Source organism: Theropithecus gelada, chromosome 5, assembly GCF_003255815.1.
Source record: "Theropithecus gelada isolate Dixy chromosome 5, Tgel_1.0, whole genome shotgun sequence".
In the NCBI taxonomy this organism is placed as follows: Eukaryota; Metazoa; Chordata; class Mammalia; order Primates; family Cercopithecidae; genus Theropithecus; species Theropithecus gelada.
This window is the reverse complement of record NC_037672.1, coordinates 37,857,991-37,885,322: the sequence shown is the minus strand read 5'-3', so window position 1 is coordinate 37,885,322 and position 27,332 is coordinate 37,857,991. Positions and strand designations below refer to the sequence as shown.

The window sequence follows — 27,332 nt, the reverse complement described above, 5'->3', positions numbered from 1 at the left end:
AAGGTGCAAGTCCCCCAAACAATGCTATAAATATATAGGTAGCTGATATGGTTTGGCTGTGTCACCACCCAAATCTCATCTTGAATTTCCCACAATTTCCACATGTTGTGGGAGGGACCTGGTGGGAGGTAATTGAATCATGGAGGCAGGTCTTTCCCATGCTATTCTTGTGATAGTAAGTCTCATGAGATCTGATGGTTTTATAAACGGGAGTTTCTCTGCACAAGCTCTCTTCTTTTGCCTGCAGCCATGTGAGACGTGCCTTTCACCTACCGCCACGACTATGAGGCCTCCCTAGCCACGTGGAATTGTGAGTTCATTAAATTTCTTTCTTTTATAAATTGCCCAGTCTCGGGTATGTCTTTATCAGCAGTGTGAAAATGGACTAATACAGTAGCCCTCCTGAATTTTTGTAATTTCCAAATTCTGCAATGGACAGCCACCTCAGAAAGCAAAATCCGATGATATATGCATCGCCCATGTTCAAACTTAGCTTGTTAACACCTTGTGTCTTCAGCTAGGTGCCCTGGGCTGTGACTTATAGTTTAGCCCCTAACAGAAGATTTTCCTCTACCAATCTTCTACCTTTCCTCTACAAGTAGAACACAGTGCCTATGATTCAAGAATGAGAATTCTTCCTGGACCTCTTTTCTTCTCTCTTAGGCGACTGTTTCTGGCAAAGACACAGCAGTGTTGGTTGGGGCAGCTTTATATCAATACAGCTGATGCTGCAAAGTCCTAGTGAGTGGGCAGCCCACAGAGTGAGAAGGCACAGAGGATGGTGCCCTTATCATTGACAGGGCATAGGCTAAACATTCTCCTGGTCATTGTTGCCAGCTTGGAGATTAGACCCAGCTAAACCAAAGGTTATTCTAAATCTAAGGAAGTGCCCATTTTTATGAAAATCACCGATGAGCAATAACCCCTCATTGCAGCAATAATCACAGTGTTAAATCTAGTGTCAAATTTGGCAGCAGAAATCTGCTTCTGCTCGAGCAAACAGTGACGGAAATAACGTGCAAGCTTAGCGTTTCTTTTTATAATCAGGAATTCTTGAAAATTAGGTATTGTTGCTTCATCAGAGGGTTTACAGCTGGTTGAGCTACACAAATATACTCAAAAAAGACTTGATGATGAGATTGAGAATTGCAATAACATTTGCTGTGGGGGAGAAAGACAAAAGAAAAAAAAAAAGAAGAAGCAGTTCTAACATTTACTTTGATTCAGAAGCACTTTCTCTCCAGAGACCACTTACCTCTAACAATACGCTACTGAGCATGGGGTTGAGGACCTCGGCCTTCTTGTTGCTCTGTGGAATCAGAAGTATGAAATTGACAGATTAGTGCTCGTACTACAGGCACGTAAAATGTAATACACTGGCTTTGTTGAGGGATCTCCTACAGAGGAAGAGGAGAGGAAGCAGAATGTTTCCTACAGACCAGGCTTCATACCTGGTGCTGCACCCTTTTAGTCTTATTTAGTTGCAATAGAAATCCTAGGAAGTAGGCAGGTATCATGATAACCCCAATTTAAAGAGGAGAAAATAGGGATCAGAAAGGCTGAGTAACTGGTTTAAGGTCACATAGCTAGAAATGGAAACCGAGACCTTTTTCACGATGTAAATTCTATAGCAGGTCTGGGATAAGAGTGAAGCGAGGGAGGCTGAGTTGTGTAGGCAGAGGGTTGGATGCTGTCTTTACTTAAAATTTTGATATTTTGATGATCATAATATTTTGGCATTGTTATTTTAAAATATATTTCATTAAAATATCTATCTAGATTCCTGAGGGTTTTTTCTGTTTCTTTTTTGGGCTCCCTTCCATTTTGCAGCTAAGTCCCCCACTCACCTAACCTAGTCTAAGCCCTGGTCTACTCTTCTTTTTCTTTCTTTCTTCTTTTAAATGCAAACATAGAAACTTGGTTATAGGGCATCTCCCAGAAGAGCAGCAAAATTAAGACATTCTTAAATGCAACTTGAAAACAGGTCTGCAGATCTACGTTTGAAAAACGCAAATATATGTAAAGCACAGAGTGCAGTGCCTGGTATAAAGCAGGAGCTCAAAAAGTGAAAGACAGGCCATGTGCAGTGGCTCAAGCCTGCAATCCCAGCACTTTGAGAGGCCGAGGTGGGTGGATCACCTGAGGTCAGGAGTTTGAGACCAGCCTGGCCAACATGGTGAAACCCTGTCTCTACTAAAAATAACAAAAAAATTAGCTGAGCGTGGTGGTGGGTGCCTGTAGTCCCAGCTACTCGGGAGGCTGAGGCAGGAGAATTGCTTGAACCCGGGAGGTGGAGGTTCCAGTGAGCCGAGATCGCGCCACTGCACTCCAGCCTGGGTGACAGAGCGAGACTCCGTCTAAAAAGAAAAAATGAAAGTGAAAGGCAGAGTTGATATCATTATCTTTGCTTATGCTATTGGTCTATCAATCAATAGTCTTCTCTATCTAAGAGTTCAATCTATTCTTAGACCATAAACCATTAAAGGGATTGGAGAGAGAGAGAGGGCAATCTTATAAGTTAGCTTCTCTTACAGTACCTGGAAGAGTTCAGAGTAAACAAAAATACATAAATTAAATATATCTTCCCAGAGCAGCCCACTTTCATTGACGTTACTCTACTGATGGTGAAGTAATGTCTTCCTGGGGAAATCATAATGGAGTCTTGGGAGAAACCTCTTTAAAATGACTAGGTTTAAAAACCTAGTCATTTTAGTAAGTAACCAGAAAATCCATTATGGTATTTGCTTTCATGTTTATTTGATTATCAATAAACCTCTAAAATATAATCAAATGAGGGCAATAAGATGACAATGGTTTTCAGAATCAATGAGGTGTGCAAGCAATTTAAATAGAGTCTAGAGAGCAATATACACTCATTAACTTCAAGTTATGAATAATGACTGCTTTAGAGAACAGAAACACTGACTTGATGTAAATGATTCATCACAGCACAAGATCAGAGGTACTGTTGTGGTGAGATGGCCTTTCTAAATTCTATTTTAGATTCAGGTTTTTCTTCCCCATAATGATAAACTGTGTAGTCCCAATTTTGTTCATGCAAACACTTGTACATGTGTGTGTATATATAAATATATGTAAGTTCAAGTGCACAGCCATCTGCTACAGCCTTGCTACATAAAATATGGACCATGGATCAGGAACATTGTCATCACCTGACTGCTTACTAGAAATACAGAATCTCAGCCTCATCCCAGACCTACTGAATAACAATCTTCATTTTAACAACATCTCCAGGTGACTCACGTGCACCTTAAGGTTTGAGAAGCATTGTGCTGGGATACAATATGTGAAAAGGAATGAAAAGCAATATCATGAATACTACCCACTTGTGTAGATAAATTAATGTTTAACACATATTATACAAAATAGAATAATACAAACATGCATACAGACATTCACACTCTCAAGCCTAAACAAACACGGAGAACCAAAGAGTTGATCTCTGTTTGATGTATCTGGTGGATAACCAACTGGGAATTAGGAGATCTACTGAGATGCTTGGGAGAATCAATTCACCCCTCCGCGCCTCAGTTTCCTCACCTAGTAAACTGTGAAAAGGGGGACAAGAGGTACAATAGAGCCTTAGGAACTGGAGTCACCAAGCTATTCCATCTTGATTAAGACCCACACCTCTCTGCAAACCTAGTGTTTATATCAAAGTCCATGTTTGTGGAGGTTTAAGACCTCACACCACTTTGCAAGCCTAGTGTTTATATCAAAGTCCATGGACATCAGGTAACTTGGACCACACCGAGGGTGCAAATGCATTTTATCCAGCCTATCATATCAATGAGCTTCCACCTCCCTTGTCATTCTGCTTGTATACAAGGCTGAAGGCCTGAAATCAGACCAACATAAAAGGTGCTGTTTTACAAAACAGGAGAAGCAGGTCAGATTTCTTGACAGCAGAATGAATAGGCAGTGCGTAGCTCACCCCTTCTTCACAGAGTCATTGACAGAAGTATGGCGGACAAGTGTCTTTTTGGGTGACAGCCAGGTCCATGGTCATCTCTCATTTCTTTTGAGAAATGCTCTTGGCCTGAGGAGGAGGAGGGGGCGTGCCCCAGAAGCCAGGTAGGTCTGCACAATGAGACACTGACCCCAGTTGCTGCTGAGTGAAGCCAAGGTGGACCTGTGACCCATGCTGATGAGCTATTCAAACCTTTTTACCCAGGAACCAGGATTTTGAATGGAACGACACAGGGTTAGGAACTGCTGCTGTCACTGAGTCACATTCATAGCAGCACTTTAGAAAGAGTATGTGTAGGCCGGGCACAGTGGCTCACACCTGTAATCCCAGCACTTTGGGAGGCCGAGGCAGGTGGAGCACTTGAGGTCAGGAGTTTGAGACCAGCCTGGCCAACATGGTGAAACCCCATCTCTACTAAAAATACAAAAATTAACTGAGAGTGGTGGCCCACGCCTGTAATCCCAGCTACTCAGGAGGCTGAGGCATGAGAATCGCTTGTACTTGGGAGGCAGAGGCGGCAGTGAGCTGAGATTGCGCCACTGCACTCCAGCCTGGATGACAGAGCGAGACACAGTTTCAAAAAACAAAAAAAGAGTGTGCATGAGCCCCGGGGGTGGATCCCCACAGTGGTTCATTTCCCCCACTGCCTTTCATAAAGCCTCCTTTCTGTCTAAATTTTTTGGAACATGTTTCTGTTGCTTCCTGGTATGGTTTGAATTGTATCCCCTGCAAAAAGACATATTGAAGTCCTAACCCTCAGCACCTCAGACTGTGACCTTGTTTGGAGATAGGGTTATTGCTGGTGTGATGAGTTAGGATGAGGTCATACTGGTTATGCTCTAACCCAATAGGCCTGGTGTCCTTATAAGCAGAGTTAAATCTGGACACAGACACGCATGGAGGGAAGGTGATGTGGAGACACAGGGAGAAAGCAGCCATGTCAAGACACACAGAGAGAGACTGGAGTTTTGCAACCACAAGTCAAGGAACACCTGGGGCTACCAGAAGCTCGAATAAGCAAGGAAGAATCCTAGAGGCTTCAGAGAGATCAAGACCCCGAAACCACCTTGCTTTCAGATGTCTAGCCTTCAGAACTATGAGAAAATAACCCAGTTTATGGTACTTTGTCATAGCAGCCCTTGGAAACTAATATACTTGAAACAACAACAAAAAAACAACCTAATTAGAATAGGAAGTAAAACTGCTGTTTCTCATGGAGAACATCATTAGACTTTGCATCCACGGTTTTAAAGGGAAAAAATAGGAAGGTGAAAGGGAATATTTTCCACTTTTCTCTGGGCTCACTAAGGTGAAGCTATATAACATGACTGATTGCCAAAGAAAACAACCAGAGGCCACACCCCCAAGTGAATGCTGAGCCTTTCAGACTTGTTACCTTGAGAATAGAAACACTTGAGCCAATCAGTAACATTTTTTTTCTTTTGGTCAAAGTCAAGTGCTACAATGAAGCAAAGAAAACTCTTATCTCGGCTGGGTGTGGTGGCTCATGCCTGTAATCCCGCACTTTGGGAGGCCGAGGCAGGTGAATCACTAGGTCAGGAGTTTAAGACCAGCCTGGCCAACATGGTGAAACCCCATCTCTACTAAAAATACAAAAATTAGCTGGGTGTGGTGGCGTGTGCCTGTAATCCCAGCTACTCGGGAGGCTGAGGCAGGAGAATCGCTTCAGCCCAGGAGGTGGAGGCTGCAGCAAGCCAAGATTGTGCCACTGCACTCCAGCCTGGGCAACAGGACGAGACTCAGTCTCAACAAAAAAGAAACAGAAAAAAAGAAAACTCTTATCTTGCATGGTTTATAAAGTAGGCTCTGAGGCCAACAGTGAATGAGAATATTCAAAATTAATCATTTTAACAGAGATTCTGAATTACATATATCACAGATATTAAGTAATAAAAGGAACCTTTCATCTGACACTTAAAAAAAAAAAAAAAAAAAAAACAGGCTGGGCGTGGTGGCTCACGCCTATAATCCCAGCACTTTGCGGGGCCGAGGCAGGTGGATCACGAGGTCAGGAGATCGAGACCATCCTGGCTAACACGGTGAAACTCCGTCTCTACTAAAAATACAAAAGAATTAGCTGGGCGCCTATAGTCCCAGCTACTTGGGAGGCTGAGGCAGGAGAATGGCGTGAGCACGGGAGGCGGAGCTTGCAGCGAGGGGAGATCATACCACTGCATGCCAGCCTGGGCAACAGAGCGAAACTCCGTCTCCAAACACACACACACATACACACACACACACCAAAACAAACAAACAAACAAAGAAAATGAGGTTCATAGAGGTTTGAAAACTCACTCACCCAACATCTTGTATGTCTGAAATGGCAGATTCAAGACTGGAACCCAGTCAGGACAGTCCTAAGCTGCCTGTCCTTAGAGAAGCTGCTCTTGGCCTGACTTTAGCTTACATCATGGCACAGCTTCGGTTTTATGGAGCTACTAAAGAAGGCGCTGCAACTCCACATTTCCTCACAGCCCCTCACAGACATACTTCCCTTAAAAAAGGTGAAAAAAAAATCAAGACTGTAATCTTACCCCAACAGTGGTTAAAGAAGTGGTAAACTTCTTTGATAAGGAGGCCACTTCATTGCACATTGCAGTAGTTAATCTGAAAGAAGAAAAAAAAAATGAGGCTTGGATGTTTTCAATAAGGTAAAATAATTTAACTGTCATGACCATTTCTGATACTAATTCATTATGACATTTAAAAGAATGCCACACACGCTTCAAGATGTTCTACAGAAATGTGCAGTCAGACGGTTTTCCTTAATCATCTTCCATGATTCGCAATCACAGTTTAATCTAATCCCGGTTTTCTTTCCATGCTTAATTAAAGAATAATCATCCAACTCACTTGACCTCTTTTAGAATGAAAACCATGTGCAGGAAAAATACCAGGCTTGAGCTCCACATGTGTAGAGGTATACACGCTTGCCAGATGGCTGGTTTCCAGCTTTTTGGTCATTTCAAAATAATCAGGAACATTCACTGAGGCACTATGTTAAACACTTTTGTGTGCCTGATCGTATTTAATCCTCAGAGTGACCTTATGGCTTATATTATTATTTCCATTTTATATAGATGGAAAATCAGACATTTAAGAAATAGGTGGTTAGACACAGTGGCTCATGCCTGTAATCTCAGCACTTTGGGAGGCTGAGGTGGGTGGATCACCAGAGGTCAGGAGTTCAAGACCAGTCTGACCAACATGGTGAAACCCTGTCTGTACTAAAAATACAAAAAAGTTAGCTGGGCGTGGTGGCAGGTGCCTGTAATCTCAGCTACTCGGGAGGCTGAGGCAGGAGAATCACTTGAAGCCAGGAGGTAGAGGTTGCAGTGAGCCAAGATCGCGCCATTGCACTCCAGACTGGGCAACAAGAGCAAAACTCTGTGAAAGAAAGAAAGAAAGAAAGAGAGAGAGAGAGAGAGAGAGAGAGAGAGAAAGAAGGGAGGGAGGGAGGGAAGGAAGGAAGGAGGGAAGGAAGGAAGGAAGGAAGGAAAGAAAGTAAGTTAGGTAACCTGCTTAGGACATGCAGGAGAGGAGGGATTCAAATTCAGGTGACTCTGGATACTTTGATTATGTTTTGATTATATGATTCAGAATAAAGATCCTGTAGAATATGTTTTTAATACTGATACCAAAATTCTGAGTTTATGCTAGGCATTCCACTTCTAGAACTTTATCCCAAGAAAATAATGCAAGATACACACAAATATTTAATGAAAACAACATTTATCCTAACACTATGGATGACGACAAAAATGGACAACAATCTAATTACATAATAATGTAGGTAATGTCTGATAGTTTTCTATCAGTTAGTGCATACCGCTCTCTTGAATAGTGATTAAAATGCTATGGGAAGAAAAATAACTCCAAGTTAAGAATCTTACATGTTAAAAGATCTAGTAAAGTCAGTAGAGGTAAGTTTTGCTTTGATAAAAGAGGCCTTATCTAATATATACAGATTTTTATGAGCTATATCCACCCACCCATCCATCCATCCATCCATCCATCCACCTACCCACCCATCTATCAAAAACTTGTCTGCAGAAAGGGTCAAGAGTAAAGCCAGGAGATATCCCAGAGCCATTCAGTCTATGTTCTTGGGCAGGTGGGTGGGGAGGCACTTATTGTACAGACAAGTCAGAGACTGGGTGCAGCTTGGTAAGGTCAGGACAATCAGGGTTGGGAATCAGAAAGGAGTGAAGAGTAAGGTCATTTTCCAAACCTAGGGGCTTTTGAACTTTGGCCCTCTTCTTTCCAATTAGTACTGCAAAGATAAACCAGTACCTACAGATTGTCCTCAGCATTTTCAACTTCTCTGACTTTGTTCTTTCCTCTTCCTTCTAAATGTTTAGGCAAGTGCATATTCTTTCTAGGAATATTAAGGTGCGGATTATGTGGTTCTCATAATAACTTCGATTTTTATATTCTTGGATATGGAAATCTAGACTAGATGACAGATCTTTACAAGTGAGGAAAAATGCCGCCAGTACAAAGACACTAATGCTGACTTTTTGGAAGATCTTTCCACTATAAACTTACTCCCCAACCTACAATACCAAAGCGGTAATAAGCAAAGACTAGTTAGCTAGCAAACTGAGTGTGCTGAGACCTGTGTGTGTCCATCCCTGAATATTTTCAGGGGCTCTATTTTGGCTCCTGTGTCTGTCTAATAACATGAGGGTACTTAGGCCTACGTTAATTTTCCATATCACAGTATACAGTCATGTGCATAAAAGGTAAAGGCTTATTTTTCAGCTCCATACCAACTATTTTCATGAATACTCCATATCAACTATTTTCATGTATATTCACTAGATTGCATATTCACATGTGTTACGTATATATATATATTTGTATTTTACTTAATAAACTAATGACAATAGCTATTATTTATTGAAGAACACGATACAGGACAACACATATGTGCACACATACCACCCAAAAGTGAACTGGTTAATATTAGCGACCATCATCACCAGAGTTCGGAACATGGAGAGCTGGTATAAGTCCCCAGGATCAGTGGAGTATATTTGCCTATTTTGTGACTCTAGCTAGAAGTTACATTGAAGTGTCCTTTCTCTATTCATATATATGTTGGAAATGTAATTACCCTCAAAAGGTTTTACTTCTAAGACTCTGATCTATTAAATAAGCACTTTCATGCCTCTGAATGATTTAGTGTGTTTTCCCTTAAATCTCTTCATAAATAATTCCCAGGATGGCTAGTTAAGTCTTCTTCTTCTTGCTAACATAATGCATTTGTTAAATAAATCCTTATTTCCGGCTGGGCATGTGGCTCATGCCTGTAATCCCAGCACTTTGGGAAGCCGAGGCAGGCAGATCATGAGGTCAAGAGATGGAGACCATCCTGGCCAACATGGTGAAAACCCATCTCTACTAAAAATACAAAACTGAGCTGGGTGTGGTGGTGTGCGCCTGGAATCCCAGCTACTCAGGAGGCTGAGGCAGAAGATCGCTTGAACCTGGGAGGCTGAGGTTGCAGAGAGTTGAGATTGTGGCACTGCACTCCAACCTGGTGACAGAGCAAGACTCTGTCTCAAAAAAAAAAAAAAAAAAAAAAGAAATCCTTATTTCTTAAGATGACCATAGAACAATGGAATTGGTTCACTTGAAATTTGAATATTTGGTCAGGTATGGTTGCTCATGCCTGTAATCATAGAACTTTAGGAGGCTGAGCCAGGAAGATTGCTTGAGCTCAGGAGTTCGAGACCAGCCTGGGCAACACGGCTAGGCTTTGTCTCTGTAATTAATTAAAAAATTAGCTGGATGTGGTGGTGTGCACCTGTGGTCCCAATTCCTGGGAAGGCTGAGGCGGGAGGGTGGCGTGAGCCCAGGAGTTTAGGGCTGCAGTGAATCACGATCATGCCATTGTACTCCAGCCTGGGTGACAGAGCAAGATCCCATCTCAACAAAACAAAAAACAAAAACAAACAAAAAGAAATCCGAACCTTTTAGTGGCTTAGAGGGTGTGGGTGTGTATGTGTGTTTCTGAATGGTACCTATATATAGAACTGGGAAAATAATAATTTAAAGTAACATTTATTTACTTTATTAGAACTTTTGCTTGGTCCTGAGCTGGTTTTTCCTCTTCTTGTCCATGAAGAATTAATTCTGCTACTTTATGAAGCTGCTCAATACAGCGCGCTGTTACCTCTGCCAGACTTTCAATGGACAACATGTATACTTCCTGAAATGGATAAACACAAGGAAGAAATTTTTTACTGAGCAGATGCTTTTTTAAAAAAAATGCTGTGACATTAGAAGTGATATAATTCTTTCAAAAATACCACAAACATAACATGAAATTGTTAACCTGAAGACTACGAGCATATCTAAGACTTTAAGTGTAATGCTGCCAGAAAATGGAAGTGCCGTCAGGGCCCCCAGGGATGTGGTAAGTCTGTTCACAGCTGCAGCCCCAGGGCTTACAGCAATGCTGGGTACAAAACAGGCAGGTGCTAAAGACGGTGTGTGGAAGGCTGGCTGAATGAACAGAGCTCAGTGGATATTTTTCTTTACAGGGATCTAATCACTGCAACCTCCACCTCCCGGGTTTAAGTGATTCTGATAACTCACTCTCCCAAGTAGCTGAGAGTAGAGGCACACACCACCATGCCCTGCTAATTATTTTTATTATTTTGTATTTTTAGTACAGACGGGGTTTCACCATGTTGTCCAGGTTGGTCTTGAACTCCTGACCTCAGGTGATCCACCTGCCTTGGCCTCCCAAAGTGCTGGGATTACAGGTTTGAGTGACCGCGCTCAGCCAAAAAGTTACTTTCTTCAAAATTAAAACTCAATGTAAGATGAAGTTACTACAAACTCCTTTATTGAACATAGGCAGGATATAAATTATGCACACATAAATTTATTAAATTACAGAATAAAAGCTATGGCAATGAATTTTTTTAAAGGCTTCAATTACCTCATTAGTTACAGGGCATAAAGACATTTTATAGTAACACATTTGCATATAAGATGAAATTCTACTCTAAAGATAAATCAATTATGTTCCTAAAGATTTTTGTCCCTTTAAATTATAATTGTTAAGCTATGGAGAAAAGTGACAAAATCTGTGTTAAACCATGAATTATCTTGGCATAGAGAAATTTCAGTGTTTACTGCATTCCTACTTATATTTCTATAGTATGGAACAAATGAAAAAGAAATGGCCTCTCTTGAATTAAAATTAAGCTGCTAATAAAATGAACGCACCCTTATTACCTTGTAGGTGGACACTCTAGAATAAATTTACCTCTATGGTCTTAGTTCTCTTTTCCTCCTTTTTGTCTTCTTGAGGGTCTTGAGGTTTCTCTTCCTTTTCTTCCTTCTTGGTTTCCTCCTCGGACTCTTTTGCCACATCTACTGACACCACGGTCTGATCCTCTTCCACCCAGTCATGAGCCTTCTTCATGGCCTGCAAAGGTCCCCAACCAAACAACCCTTTTATGGTGCAAATATGGAGCCTAAGTCATTCCAACCCCAAGACAAGAATCAAGTGTCTCTAAGCCTTCAGGAATGGATCTCCGTATGTTTGGAGGATGACGGGGCAATTTCTCAACCCCCTAAAAAGATAACCTTGTTGTTGCTCTCTGGCAAATATAAAGTAGAAAAAAGGGACAGAACAGAAAGTATGGAAAGAACAATGCAGGCCTGAGGCCTCTTTGAAAAGCATTTAAAAATGATATTCAGATAAGAATAAAAATGACAGTCACATTGAAAAATCTATAGTATATTTTTCACTTTTCATGATCATCTATAAAAGAATAATAGTACTTTTAAAAATATATGTTAGAAAGGCTCTGCGTTTCTTGATTCATGACAGGTCTTCCACCCTCAAGGGGGAGAAGAGAAGGGCTGCTGGAAAGGTCTGGTGCTGCTCTGTGTCTAATTTCACACGAGTGCAGTTTACGCACTCTGTGCCCTACAAAATCATGGTTCAATTAATCAGAAACCTCCTCCCCTACCTGTTATTCCCTGAATTTAGAACGAAAGGGCAGACTCACTCCAATTTTATCATTATAGTTTAAGCTGTTTGCATAAGTAAAAGTTGTTTTGGGGCTTAGACTAAACCTACTTCCCACCTTAAATCTTACACGCCAAAGTTAAAAATATCAGAGTGTTGAATGATAAGTTAACAGCAAGAAGATCTGGGGAGAGAAAACCCAACAAAACTGGCCTTAGTGTGTCCCCTATTAGAGACAAAGACTTAAACCTAAGCAAATAAGCCAGTGGAATCTCAGAGCCACCACATGCCCCCTCTGAGCGGTGGCAGGTGCTGCACGGAGATGAATGAGGCAATTTCCCACTGTGTTCAAGTCACTGACCTGCCAGAATCAGTGACCCCTATCAGAGATAAAGAAATTACTCATCTCACCTCCTCATTCTGCCCTTTTCCTCACCCACCCGGATAAGTGAGTACCTATGTAAACCACTGCTTGCTAAAAACAAGAAAGAAAGAGAGAGAGAGAATGGAAAAACATCACGTGGTTTTAAGTAACTAATGATCATGGCCTCTAAAGAAACTTCACAGCAAGACCTTGTACTGACTTGCAAAACACACCGTGGTATTGTTAGAGGAACCCAGATTGTTAAAGCTGGAATGGTCTTAGACATGACGAAGCCCCTGTGCTCCAGGTGGAGGAACTACGGGGTTCACCTGGCTGACGTGCCTCTCTCTACCGAATTCTGGCATGTTTCTTTACAGGGGTCGGGGGTGAAATCTGAAAAAGCCTCTTGGTGATTCTGCACCCTTTCCCCCTCCCCTAATCTGATGATAACTACTGCTCCGATATAACATTCTATTTTGCCATGAAAAGGTAAGTGACTTCTTCAAGGTCACAAGGTAGTTACTAGTAAAATTACAACTAAAATGCAGATCTCATGACACAGTCTAGCATGTTCTCCACCACCACATTCCATTATGTTGCCTCCTCAAATCTTTTCATTTTTCCCTTTTTTTTTTTTTTTTTTGAGACAGAGTCTTGCTCTGTCGCCCAGGCTGGAGTGTAGTGGCTGGATCTCAGCTCACTGCAAGCTCCGCCTCCCAGGTCTACGCCATTCTCCCGCCTCAGCCTCCCGAGTAGCTGGGACTACAGGCGCCCGCCCCCTCGCCCGGCCAGTTTTTTGTATTTTTTAGTAGAGACGGGGTTTCACCGTGTTAGCCAGGATGGTCTCCATCTCCTGACCTCGTGATCGCCCGTCTCGGCCTCCCAAAGTGCTGGGATTACAGGCTTTTCCCCTTTTTATAAATTTGAGATGGAGTCTCACTCTATCACCTAGGCTGGAGTGCTGTGGCACAATCTCAGCTCACCGCAACCTCGGCCTCCTGGGTTCACGCGATTCTCTTGCCTCAGTCTCCTGAGTAGCTGGGATTACAGGCGTGTGTCACCACACCCGGCTAATTTTTGTATTTTAGTAGAGACGGGGTTTCACCACGTTGACCAGGCTGGTCTCAAACTCCTGACCTCAGGTGATCCACCTACCTCGGCCTCCCAAAGTGCTGGGATTACAGGCATGAGCCACAGCGCCCAGCCCCTCCTCAAATCTTAGTTACAGACCTCAAACTCCTCTCCCGGCACTATGCCTTATAAGATTTGGGGGTTTTCCATTTCAGATGCATCTCTGGAACTTGTACAACAGAGACTCTTCCCTGCATTTTTTTTTTTTTTTTTTTTTTTTTAACCAGAAACTATAAATCAGACAGTACTGACCTTATTGAGTTTGTCAGGTGTGGCCGCCACATGTAATTCAAAGAGAAGTTCTGTAAGCATGCGAGCAAATTCTTCTCCCTTTTCTTCTAAGCCTAGAAATAGAACACGACAGAAGAAGCGTGATTTATTTTTCATCCTTCAGGATGTGGCAGCTCCCCCAAAGTTACAATCTGCAGTTGGGGTAGACTAAGTGGAGGTTGTAGCAGCCTGCCCGCCAGCCACCGGGCAAAGATGAATGTCTTCCATTCATGAGCACGGCAGTGAGGCAGCAGATGCATTCAGGTGCAGGGCCGCTGAAGTCTTGTTGCTTGGCAGCTACTGCAGGGACACCCCCAGGCCAACCCAAAGGCAACAAGAGGGCAAGGAGGGACCTCCCCTGTCTTGTTCACAGCTACAGGTGGTCAGCAGCTATTTGTTGAAAGAAGGACTGGATGAACAAAGGCATGACCTTTCTCGGGCCTAAGGGACCTGGGACAACATCATATTTATGACTTTGATATTGTTATGCTTAGCACTGCGACCCTAATGATATCCAGGTGCCCTTTTATGTTCACAGAGCCACAGTGCTAAACAAGCTGAATTAGTCTCAACCATCTCTCCGGAGAAATTTCCCAGCGTTCCCTAGGATACCTGGCTGGTCCTACAATATTTCTTAACGATCTGTCTTCCTTTCACCCTGGAAGCTACTGAGGGACACAGACAATATTTCTTCCACTCACTCTTGAATCCAGAGCATCTAACACAATACCTCACATATCACAGGCGCTAAAATGAGTATTTACAGAATAATTTATTAATACATTGCCTAATATATAACAGGATATATTACTATATATAACAGATAATATACATATTAAAATATCATATATCATAAAATAAAAAAATTAGGATCATTGTGGGCAATAAAGATTGTTAAAGGTTACAATCTTACTTTTCTCTTTTGAAGTATCTGCAAGGCCATGCCATTTTTAACGTTTCTGAAAGGTGCCAAAGAATTGATTCCACATGGGTTTATTACCACTTTGGGGGAGAATAAAGGAATCATTTATCTCACCTGACTACATGCTCTCACACCTCTCTAAGAAGAAAATACTGTGGCGTATGCCAGTGTGGGAAGGCAGAGCCTTGAGGGGGGACTAAGCCATTTGAGAAACACTGCATCCAGCCCTCGTCTGGAGATGCTATTTTCTGCTTTATGGACAAAATCGTTAATCTGCAGCCCATGAAGATAGCCTGGCGTAGCTTGTAGGTATTTATTCAAAACATTTGGCTTAGATTTGTTTATTATTACCTATAACTCATACATTCTCATGAGGGAAACAGATAATCAGATACGGGAACTCATGTAACTCACACATATAACTCATATATTCTCATGAGGGAAACAGATAATCAAAACAGATAAGCAGACCAGGCACGGTGGCTCACACCTGTAATCCCAGCACTTTGGGAGGCCGAGGTGGGTGGATCATGAGGTCAGGAGTTTGAGACCAGCCAGGCCAAGATGGTGAAACCCCATCTCTACTCAAAATACAAAAATTAGCTGGGCACAGTGGCGGGTGCCTCTAATCCCAGCTACTCAGGATGCTGAAGCAGGAGAACTGCCGGGAGGTGGAGGTTGCAGTGAGCTGAGATCGCGCCACTGCACTCTAGCCGGGTGAAAGAGCAAGACTCCGTCCCAAAAAACAGAACAAAAAAAAACTGGTAAGTAAAACATTGATGTCAAGGGATAAGTTTTATGGAGAAGTATAAACAGGGCTAGCTGGGGTTTAGGAGTTTTAAATAGGAGGTGCTGTGGTCTGAATGTCCCTGTCCCCTCCAAATTCATATTTTGAAACCTAATACCAATGTGATGATAATAAGAGGTGAGGCTTCAGGGGTGTGATTAGATCATGAAATGGGGAGCCCCCATGAACGGGATTAGTGCCCTAACAAAAGAGGCCCCAGGGAGCTAGCTGATCCCTTCCACCATGTAAGGACAAGCTAGAAGGCACCATCTGTGAACCAGAGATCAGGAGCCCTCATTAGACACAGAATCTGCCAGCAATTTGAGCTTCGATTTTACAGTCTCCAAAACTGTGAGAAATAGATTTCTGTTGTTTATAAGCCACACAGTCTATGGTATTTTGATATAGCAGCCTGGAGGAACTAAGACAGGAGGGAAGCTAACAAAGGTGACATTTGAGTAATGTGCTAGAGGAGGAGAGCAATGAGCCAGCCACAAGATGTCAGGGGAAGAGTCTTCCAGCAGCAGTGCAGCAAGAGTAGAGTCCAGGAGGGTGTGTGCCTGGTTCGTCCACAGGAGTGGCAAGGGTGTCAGCGTGGCTGCAGCCAAGTGAAGGGGGGTGCGTGCAGGCAGGAGGAAGAGACGGCTGTCTTTGCTCATGATGAAGCCACAACAAGCAAACCATTTTAACCCAAAGAGGTAAGTGCTCTAAGGGGGCTTTTGCAGCATATAATCCAGTTTTCAGAGGGGTGTGAAGCAGGGTTCCCGGAGCAGGTGATGCCTGAACAGAGCCTTCAAGAATGAGAATGCATTAATCACACAAAGGGAGAGTTGGAGGGCTAGACAGTCTCAGAGACAGAGAGACAGAGATAGAGATAGAGAGGGCCAGGCACAGTGGCTCACACCTGTAATCCCAGCACGTTAGGAGGGCGATGTGGTTGGATCACTTGAGGTCAGGAGATGGAGACCAGCCTGGCCAACATGGTGAAACCCCGTCTCTACTAAAAGTACAAAAATTTGCCAGGCGTGTTGGCACATGCCTGTAATCCCAGCTACTTGGGAGGCTGAGGCAGGATAATCACTTGAACCCGGGAGGGAGGAGGTTGCAGTGAGCTGAGATTGCACCACTGTACTCCAGCCTGGGCAACAGAATGAGACTCTATCTGGAAAAAAACAGGGGGGCGAGAGAGAGACAGAGGTAGAGAGCTAGATTGATTCCATCAGAAGCTGAGATTCTCTCTGTTGACCAGAGGTCTTGGTCTAGTCTTCCCCAGGGAGGGACAGTGAGAGGGGCTGGGCACACCTGGGCAGCATCGACAAGGTCTCCTTCCCAAACTGCCTGCCCCTCACCCTGTATGAGGCAGTGCTGCAGAGCACAGAGAGTCCTGGGCTGGGATTTGGAAGGCATAGGTCCTACCCAGCTCCTGCATCTGCTGGTTCTGTGGCCTGGGGCCAGTCACAGAGCTTCCTCAGCTTCCACTGCCTCCTCTGAAAACTGAGGACAATAAAACCCACCCATCTCCTCTTTACAGCTGTTATAAGGACCAAATACTACAACAAACGTGAAAGTGTTTCGTAAACACGAAGTTTTATGTAAACAAATAATTATGTGCTACACTGATACAAACATAGGGAGATTAAAAATATTTGGGAGGAATCAACACTAAATTAAGATACAAGCACTTTGCAGAGCTCCAGCTTTTAAAGGTGTATTAATTCTGTAAAACATACACCAACAACTTTTAGAAGCGATTTTAGAAAAAAAAAATCATAGAGAAAAATGGAGGTTGATAAAAACAGATGATAATAAATGTTGCAACAAACAATACCTATTACTACAATTCTTGGTCTGTATACATGGCTGAGAAGATCTTCACCAGAGCAATAAAAATAGAAAATGGCCTTTTAAAATCTCTTCTCAGCCATGATAAATCAAATTAAGGGATCTATGGCAGTGTGATAAAATTACACTCTGCTGGAAAAACAAACATGCAAATCATTAGCTAACATTATTACATGCAGAGGAGACCGATATTAAATTCATTTAAAAATGATGGTTTATTACATTTTCTGAGAGTACCAAATAAATTATTTAGTTGTTAGGAGGCTTTTAGGAATGTAATGCTTACAAGGAAAAAAATGGATGAAAATGCTCGGTTTTCTTTCAGAATTTTGCTCCTGGATTTTCTGCTGGATTGCTCCTGGATTTCCCCCACTGCAAAGATTCCTTTCTATAGCTTTTGCATAATCCCAGAACCTTTCTGGAGTTGTGACACTTGATAATTGGATTGATTTAATGATAACGTCTCTATTCTTCTCTCCCAGTTCTTCATTAAGTTTCTGAATGACATTTATTTATTAAATTAAGTTAATTAACATTAATAGTGTTTTGATAATCTGGAGATGCCCTCTTGGGAAAATTGATACATTATGGGAGATAACAGGGTTTTGTCAATTAAGGCGAGGCAAACCTCCCATTGCTAAAGCATGCTGTTCAGCACTTCAGGTTTTTCTGTGTGTATGTATGCATGTGTGGTATCTAAAGAAACCAAATTTATTGAAGGTCTACACTAGACTAGAACACATCACTTACAGCAACATTTTCTATTTAAGTTGAAATTAGGTTTCCCCTCCAAGAAATAGCACCAATTGGGGATGTAATACTTCTTTAATTACACTGGCAACAATGTCTCTTTGATGTTAGGGGGAATCTGGGATTCTCTTTTTGTCCTTTCTAAATGACACCCTTAATAGGGCCAAGGTCTACCTCAGACATCATGACTCTTGAAGAGAAATAGCTTGATTCTTTTTGGTGATTGCTAGAAAGGGGCATCTGTTAGTTCACCCTGGGTCCACAAGGGGAGCTACATGACCTTTAACAGCTAGTGTTTTAGTTTCTTCATTAGAAAAACAAAGACAAGGCTGTCATCCTTTGTGACTCTGGGAGGAACATACTAATGCTCAAAAACATGATTCCCAACTGTCTCTGATACGGCCTCTTTCTATGCTTCAGTATAATTGATTCTTTTATTTTGATGCAATGAGCATAAATCTCATTAAGCTGAAGGCATGTAAGGTCAGTGTGTGGGGCTAAAGAGGGAAAGGGTGTCTAAATGACAGTTTCTGAATGCTTAGAATAATTTTGCACTGAACGTCAAGGCTCAAGCATTTGAGCTCTTGTGTCAGAGTTTTGATTAAAGGAATCAAAAACACGTCTGGGCACAAAACACTGCCAGCGATTTGAGAATGCACATTCTCATTACTTTGCATGCCGGGTAATAACAGCAAGCATAATACATGAAAGTTATACTTTATTGCACCTTTACTTTTTCCTGGCATTGCGTTAGCACTTTAAGTAATAAGAACAGCTAACATTTTTGAGCAGTTCTGTGTAACAGGCACTCTAATATATGTTTTTACATATATTATCTAATATGACCCTTACAACAGCTCTTGAACCTGATATCTACACACACACACACACACACATATATATACACACATATCATTGTGTCCATTTTACAAGTGAAGATACTGCATTTCAGAAAGGTTATATAACTTGTTTAAGGCCATATAGCAAGAAAGTGGTGAAAATGTTTCAAATGGGACCCTTCCAAAGGTCCTAGGAGAAGCCAGACCTGTCTCTGAGGTTGTCTGACCTTTCAGCGTAACCTACACAAAACAGCTGTGGGGTGCTGGTTATTACGTCGTAAGAAATCACTCTTCATGTACACAGCAAATGTTTTACTCTCTTCTGCTCCCAAATGGACAAACCTAAAGGAATCATTAACCATGCCCAACCCTGAGAATAAGTTTTCCCCTCTTAAGGAAGCCTTGCTTCTCATAAAATAAGTTCTAACCTCCTTGGGGTCAAGTTATTATCTGGGTGGAAGATTACTGGGAAGTGTGATTGCCAACCTGACGTAGCCCACTCTGGTGCACTGTCAGAAAACGGTACAGCCTTTGTCAGAGCTGAACTTTTTAGGTAGAGGATAGGACACCTGCAAATATACCCGAACTCTTACACCTATAAATTAAAAGGAATAAGAAAAATATACAAAAAAATTCAGGGAAAGATGTGCCCACCATTAACATTAATCACACTAAATAACTTTCACATGCAGATAAAAATTATAAGTGGCAGCAAAGGCTGGGCGCGGTGGCTCATGCCTGTAATCCCAGCACTTTGGGAGGCTGAGGCGGGCGGATCATGAGGTCGAGAGATCGAGACTATCCTGACCAACATAGTGAACCCCCGCCTCTACTAAAAATACAAAAAGTAGCTGGGCATGGTGGCGGGCACCTGTAGTCCCAGCTACTCGGGAGGCTGAGGCAGAAGAATCACTTGAACTTGGGAGGCGGAGGTTGCAGTGAGTCGAGATCGCGCCACTGCACTCCAGCCTGGGCAACAGAGTGAGACTCCGTCTAAACAACAACAACAACAACAACAACAAAAAGTGGCAGCATAAACTCTAGTCATCAGAGCTCTGTTTAGCACATTGCAGTCTTCCTTCATCTGACCATATGCATTTGCATTTATTGTACGTCCGTAAAGTGCCAGGGATTGTGCCGAACACCAGAGGAACAACAGGAGTTCCCGCCCAGTGAAAGACAGTCATATAAATCAATGTGACCCGCTCCTGTAACAAGAGCAGATGCACAGTGTATTTTGAAAGCATGGAGGAGGAGCACTTGTCAAAGGGCTGTGTTCATTAACAGCAGTTTCATAAGGATTATACCAAAGAGTTTGTCTTGCTATTTATTTTCCTTTACCTTGTTCTTCTTGACTTTCTTCATTCTCTAATTCTTTGGCTGCAAAGATGTCTTTAATGGAAATTAGGTCATTTTTTAAGAGTTCCAGCTTCTCTCCATCAAGTGATGCTAAAAATGACTGAACCTGAAAAAAGAAATAGGTCAGCACAACTGTCATCTTTTATTCTCATTAATAACGTTTACATACAGCAGTCCCCAGTTTTCCCAGGACCAAAGTGCTTCATGGTGTGGGAGGTATCGCTGGGTTGAATGTTGGCTTGATGCATATTAACTGTGCAACTTTGGGCAAGTTAGATAAACCCTCTGGGTCTCAGTTTTCTCATTTTTAAAGGGAGATTCCTTGTGGAGCAAATGAGATAAAAAATGTGAAATACATTGCACAACTGTACACAGTAGGTGCTATGTAAATGGTGGTGGTAGCTCTTCTATCACAGTGGTTAAAAATGCAGTTCAACATCAACCCTGCAATCAAATATCAGCTCCTCACTTACTATGACCTTCGGTCACTTACTTAACCTTTTAATGCCTCAGCTTCCTTATCTGTAAAATGGAAACTAATTGCACCTACCTTATAAGGTTGTTCTGAGGATTAAATGAAATAAGCTACTTAACATACTTAGAGTGATGCTCAATACTTATAAATACACATGTATACGGCTGGGTGCGGTGGCTCACGCCTGTAATCCCAGCACTTTGGGAGGCCAAGGCAGGCAGATCACGAGGTCAGGACATCAAGACTATCCTGGCCGACATGGTGAAACCCCATCTCTATTAAAAATACAAAAATCAGCTGGGTGTGGTGGCACGTGCCTGTAATCCCAGCTACTCAGGAGGCTGAGGCAGGAGAATCCCTTGAACCAGGGAGCCAGAGTTTGCAGTGAACCGAGATCGCGCCACTGTACTCCAGCCTGGCAAGAGCGACACTCCGTCTCAAAAAATAAATGAATGAATGAATAAATAAATAAACAAACACGCATCCACATGTAAACTTAAATAAATAAGCATTCTATCGATGCACATATATACTTGCTAGATGTTGGTTGTCACATTGGGGTTACAAAAATGCACAAGACACATTTTTCTTCTCCAACATAAGGAGTGAGGCCGTATCAATTAAGAACGACCATGACAGGCATGAGAGGAGGGTACAGTGGAGGGAGGCACTAGGAAGGGCGCTGTCCTTCCCCCTTGGGGAACTGAGAGGGTACACACAGGGAGGACTTCACAGAGGAGGTGATGCTGGGACTGACGTCATCCCTGCTCCCTGTCTTTAGAGCCCCTCTTTTGAAACTATCCTCCGTATACAGTTAAACATTATTTGTACAGGCCAGGTGCGGTGGCTCACCCCTGCAATCCCAGCACTTTCAGAGGCTGAGGCGGGAGGATCACTTGAGCCTAGGAGTTTGAGGGCTCAGGTGATCAACACAGTGAGACCCCATCTCTATAAAAAATTTTAAGCCTGGGCACGGTGGCTCACACCTGTAATCCCAGCACTTTGAGAGGCCGAGGCACGTAGATCAGGTCAGGAGATCGAGACCATCCTGGCTAATACAGTGAAACCCCGTCTCTACTAAAAATACAAAAAATTAGCTGGGCGTGGTGGTGGGCACCTGTAGTCCCAGCTACTTGGGAGGCTGGGACAGGAGAATGGTGTGAACCCTGGAGGCGGAGCTTGCAGTGAGCTGAGATCGCGCCACTGCACTCCAGCCTGGGTGACAGAGACAGACTCCGTCTCAAAAAAAAAAAAAAGAAAAATTTAAGAAAATCAGCCAGGCATGCTGGTGCACACCTGTGGTCTCAGTTGCTCAAGAGGCTGAGGTAAGAGGATTGCTTGAGCCCAGGAGTTTGAGGCTGCAGTGAACCATGATTGTGCCACTGCACTCCAGCAAGATCCTGTCTCAAAAAAAATAAATAAAGAAAGAATTATTTGTACAGATGGCCACTCATTCTCTGAAGATTGATTTGAATTTCCAAAATGGTAAAAGGGCACAGGGAAGGTACCTTATAAAGTATTAAATATAAGTATAAAGTAGTAAAGTTTTACTTTTTTCATTCTGCAGGTCAAACTCTTGCTCTGGAGAGAGAGACAGCAGTGGAGCCGCAGTCCTCTTCGGAATAGGTTTTAATATTCACTATGTTAATAGATGAGCACATCAGGATAAGTGAGAGAGGTAGAGAGGGCATCTGGAATACCAGGACACCATTTTCCTAAAAGTTGCTACAGCACATTGCCAGGGCATAATGTAGCCAGCGCCGAGGCTCTGGGAGGAAGCTCTGCAGGAAGTCATCGACACAAAACCCATTAGCGTGGAGTTCAGCAGGTGGAAGTAAACATGCCCAGCCTGATGGCTGCACGCCACTCCGTTCCACCCTGACCTTCTCAGACTCTTCATTTCAGCTCACACACTCATGTGTAGGGGTCAGGGTCCCAGATGCGCATCAGCGTATTCTTAGGCTTCGGATCTACTTTCTAAACAGCAGTTTTCTAACATTAACTATTGAATAAATGTGTTTGAACACCATGCTTAGTGAAAATGTATGCAGACCTGTGGAACATCTGCATTTGTCCATGTCTTCTGGCGGATGGCAATCATCCGGAAGGGGAAGCATTGGGGTTTTCCATTTGGGGCACCCCTGGGAAAGGTTCTCTTTAGCGAACACTCTTTCGTCAGCATCTTTCCACTACAGCATCTCTCCTGCTTTCTCCCAGCTCACTGCATTATGCCAAGGCCATGTGCATTGAGTCTTTAGTCCAATCCAATAATAAATGGGACATAATCGCACACTCCTCCATAAATATTTGTGGAACGCTGACTATATGCTTGGCACCGTGCTGAGGGCTGTTCAGGACACGGGGTAGAGAGGCTGTCTCATAAATCTTTTCCTTGAAAGGAGGTGTGTGCTGCCATTGTAAAGATATTTGTTTGCTATTTCTAACTATGGAGTATAATGGTGATGAAAATGATTAGTGTTCCTGTTTTTTTGAGACGGGTCTCATTCAGCCACTCAGGCTGGAGTGCAGTGGTGCAATCTTGGCTCACTGGAACCTCTGCCTCCCAGGTTCAAGCAATTCTCCTGCCTCAGTCTCCTGAGTAGCTGGGATTACAGGTACACGCCACCACACCCGGCTAATTTTTGTATTTTTTGTAGAGATGGGGTTTCGCCGTGTTGGCCAGGCTGGTCTCAAACTCCTGACCTCAAGTGATCCACCTACCTTGGCCTCCCAAAGTGCTGGGATTATAGGCGTGAGCCATTGCACCCAGCCGAAAATGATTAGTTTTTCTTTAACCTTTATCAAACATCACATCGCCATGCCTGTTGCCATCCTAGAATCAATCTAGTAAAACAGTGACGATAATAATTCCTTATATTTCCATGGTGGGGTCTGAGTTTCAGTCAAGGGACTGTCAGCAGAGATGATGTGCATCATTTCTGGGCAAGGCTTTTAAAACATGGGAGTGTCCTCTCTACACTCTGTCCTTACGCTGGTGCCAGCGACTCAGAAGACAATAAGGCCTCAGAGGGCAGGGAAATCCGACACTGCCTTTAGGCTTCAACACAGGGGAGTCCGCAGGCCCAAGAAATGGTCCCATCAGAGCCCACATCTCCGTTCTAGAACACTCTCCAGGTCACCAAAGGTTCCCTCTCACAGCCTGCATGGAACTCTTCCCTAGGCTGTGCTCCTGACAGTGGGACGGTGCCACTGGCTGTGTATCCCTCGGCCCAAGGACGGCTAAGAGGTGGCTGCTTACAGGGGGTGTGGGTGGAGCTTGAACTAGGGCCTCCTCCCACAGCTACATGACGTTTCCTGGGGTGAGAGACAGAGCTGCAGATAGGAGGCAGGTAGGCTGAAGCGGAGTGTAGAAATTTGAGGAGTCTGGGAATTCAAATGGGAACTAGGCCTTCCAGGTCATTGTGCCAGTGTTTGTCAAGGTAGGAGGACATAATGCATTTTCTTTAACAGTTTGTTTCTAAAGTTCTTTAACTTTTAAATTTTTATTATTTTGGAGACAGTCTTACTCTGTCGCCTAGGCTGCAGTGCAGTGGTGCGATCTCGGCTCACTACAACCTCCGCCTCCCAGGTTCAAGCGATTCTCCTGCCTCAGCCTCCCGAGTAGCTGAGACTACAGGGATGTGCCATCACACCCCACTAATTTTTGGATTTTTAGTAGAGATGGGGTTTTGCCATGTTGGCCTGGCTGGTCTTAAACTCCCGGCCCTCAGGTGATCCACCTGCCTCAGCCTCCCAAAGTGCTGGGAATACAGCCGTGAGCTGCTGTGCCCAGCCAGCTCACCCAGTTTTACATCTACCTTAGACCACAGGCAGCACCACCATGCTTGGCTCTAATTTTTGTATTTTTAGTTGAGACAGGGTTTTGCCATGTTGGTCAGGCTGGTCTCGAACCCCTGGCCTCAAGTGATCCATCCGCCTCAGCCTCCCAAAGTGCTGGGATTACGGGTGTGAGCCACCGTGCCTGGCCCAAAAATTATTTAACTTTTAAATACGTGGTATGTGTAGGGTTGCCAGATAAAATACAGGATGCCTAGCTAAGCTTGAATTTCAGATAAACAGTGAATATTTTCTTCATATAATTGTGTGTCCCAAATATTACATGGGACTTATTTGTACTGAAAAAGTATTCATTGTTCATCTAAAGTTAAAATTTAACTAGTCATCCTGTATTTTTATTCGCTATGTCTGTCAACCTCAGTCTAAGGCCCCATTTGTCTTCTTGCTGGAGGCCTGTGCACCTTGAACCAGGTCTGGCGGAGCCACAAGATGGACACAGCCTGTTCCTGAAACCCTAAAGGCAGGAATGCTGCCTGCTGACCAGGCACTCCTATCTTGGACTATTACAGGAGTGAAGAATAATTCTTACTGGTTTTGACCCATACATTAATAGGACTGTTTATTTATTATTATTATTATTTTGAGACAGGGTTTCGCTCTTGTTGCCCAGGCTGGAGTGCAATGGTGCAATCTCGGCTCACCACAACCTCTGCCTCCCGGGTTCAAGTGATTCTCTTGCCTCAGCCTCCCGAGTAGCTGGGATTACAGGCATGCGTCACCATGCCCAGCTAATTTTGTATTTTTTTTCAGTAGAGACGGAGTTTCATCATGTTGGCCAGGCTGGTCTCGAACTCCCGACCTTAGGTGATCTGCCTTCCTCGGCTTCCCAAAGTGCTGGGACTACAGGTGTGAGCCACTGCGCCCGGCCTGTACGACTGTTTATTATGGTACCCAGTAACTATCATTACTAAGTCAAGACAAAAATTTATTTTCCTTACTATGAAAATCACAAAAATCTCCAGGCTAGGGAAAGAAAGCAGAGCTTGTGGAGGCAATGGGCAAACTGTGCCCCTCCAAAGGCCAAAACTTCTTCCTAGAAACTAAGTCCTTTGGGGCTCTTTTGCAGGGGCCTGGGGCTGTTTCACAGCTGAGAGCTGTGATGGAAGTCACCACAATGGAATCATTCTCCACCACCATGATATCTTGTAATGTGTTTTTTACAGCAGGGCCACACTCCCCTGTGATATTTTTAACAATAACAACAAATGTCTATGACATAAAAATGCATATAAAAATCAACTGTCATCAACATGTGTACAGTATTGAGTGCCTAATTCCTTTCCGTGGATTATCTCATTTAATTCTGTTAATAATTCTGCGAGGTAGGTTTTATTATGCCCATTTCATAGATAAGGAGATTGAGGTAAGAGGGGTCCAAAATCATGCAGCTTCTGTGTGGTGTGTAATTAAATAATGCCTGACTCCAGACCTTGCTTTTTTTTTTTTTTTTTTTTTTTTTTTTTTGAGATAGAGTCTTGCTCTGTCACCCAGGCTGGAGTGCAATGGCACGATCTCGGCTCACTGCAACATCTGCCTCCCAGGTTCAGGCGATTCTCCTGCCTTAGCCTCCTGAGTAGCTGGTATTACAGGCACCCACCACCATGCCCAGCTTTTTTTTTTTGGTATTTTTAGTAGAGATGGCGTTTCACCATATTGGCCAGGCTGGTCTTGAACTGACGTCAGGTGATCTGCCCACCTCGGCCTCCCAAAGTGCTGAGATTAAGGCATGAGTCACTGCGCCTGGCTAAGAACTGCATTTTCTAGAGCACATCTTATTGGGCTATTGGATTCTGAATTTATGGGAGCAATTTTATGACTCCGTAAATTGTAAAGGGCTGATAACAATGCAAAGTCATTCTTGTCAATAGTCATGTGAATGAATTCTGTGCAGTGGGAGGACAACCTCCCCAATGTGGAAAAGCAGGTTTGTGTCTATTGGCACATTCATATATTTTTAAATTATTATACTTAAGTTCTGGGATACATGTGTAGAATGTGCAGGTTTGTTACATAGGTATACATGTGCCATGGTGGCTTGCTGCACCCATCAATCCATCATCTACATTAGGTATTTCTCCTAATGCTATCCCTCCCCTAGCCCTCCAACCCCCGACAGGCCCTGGTGTGTGATGTTCCCCTCCCTGTGTCCGTGTGTTCTCATTGTTCAACTTCACTTATGAATGAGAACAGGTGGTGTTTGGTTTTCTGTTCCTGTGTTAGTTTGCTGAGAATGATGGTTTCCAGCTCTATCCATGTCCCTGCAAAGGACATGAACTCATTCTTTTTTATGGCTGCATAGTATTCCATGGTGTATAGCCACATACATACTACTCCGTACACATTTGTGCTTCTTTGGCTTTTTCTTTGAATCATTTATAACATCTGCCTGGTTCCCTGAATTAATTAATGAGCTAAGTAAGTTCTTTGACACGGGTCATTTTGTATCTGTATGAGAGTCCCAATTGTGCTTTTTTTTGAAAATTATTCTTGAACAGTTTTAACCACAAGACTTTCCCTGAAGGCTCGCGGATAACAAAGAAGGAAGTGAACAGAGTAACGTGTAGCACCATCATCTGGGGCAGGGGACAGTGCCTCCGTCCTATTTGGTTCTTGGTTGCCTGTTATGTGGCAGATGTTGTCTTTCTCTGATTAGACAGGCATCAAGGATGGCTCAAAGTCCAAACATAAGAGGATAGGGTCTAGGGGGAGTCAAAAACTACTTCTCCA

The 27,332-nt window shown here is 43.2% G+C and overlaps 1 protein-coding gene across 7 annotated transcripts in view; it reads right to left on the bottom strand.

The window, feature by feature from the left end:
* FAM114A1 (family with sequence similarity 114 member A1) overlaps positions 1-27,332 on the bottom strand; it is a 79,147-nt gene that overhangs the window by 3,471 nt on the left and 48,344 nt on the right. For all 7 annotated transcript variants that reach the window (XM_025385862.1, XM_025385861.1, XM_025385856.1 and 4 more), the window contains 6 exons: positions 20,255-20,378; positions 13,756-13,847; positions 11,298-11,459; positions 10,090-10,229; positions 6,547-6,619; positions 1,256-1,309 (listed from right to left, as the gene is read on the bottom strand). In XM_025385862.1, the coding sequence (XP_025241647.1) occupies positions 1,256-1,309; positions 6,547-6,619; positions 10,090-10,229; positions 11,298-11,459; positions 13,756-13,847; positions 20,255-20,378 (645 nt within the window). The remainder of the gene's footprint in view (positions 1-1,255; positions 1,310-6,546; positions 6,620-10,089; positions 10,230-11,297; positions 11,460-13,755; positions 13,848-20,254; positions 20,379-27,332) is intronic.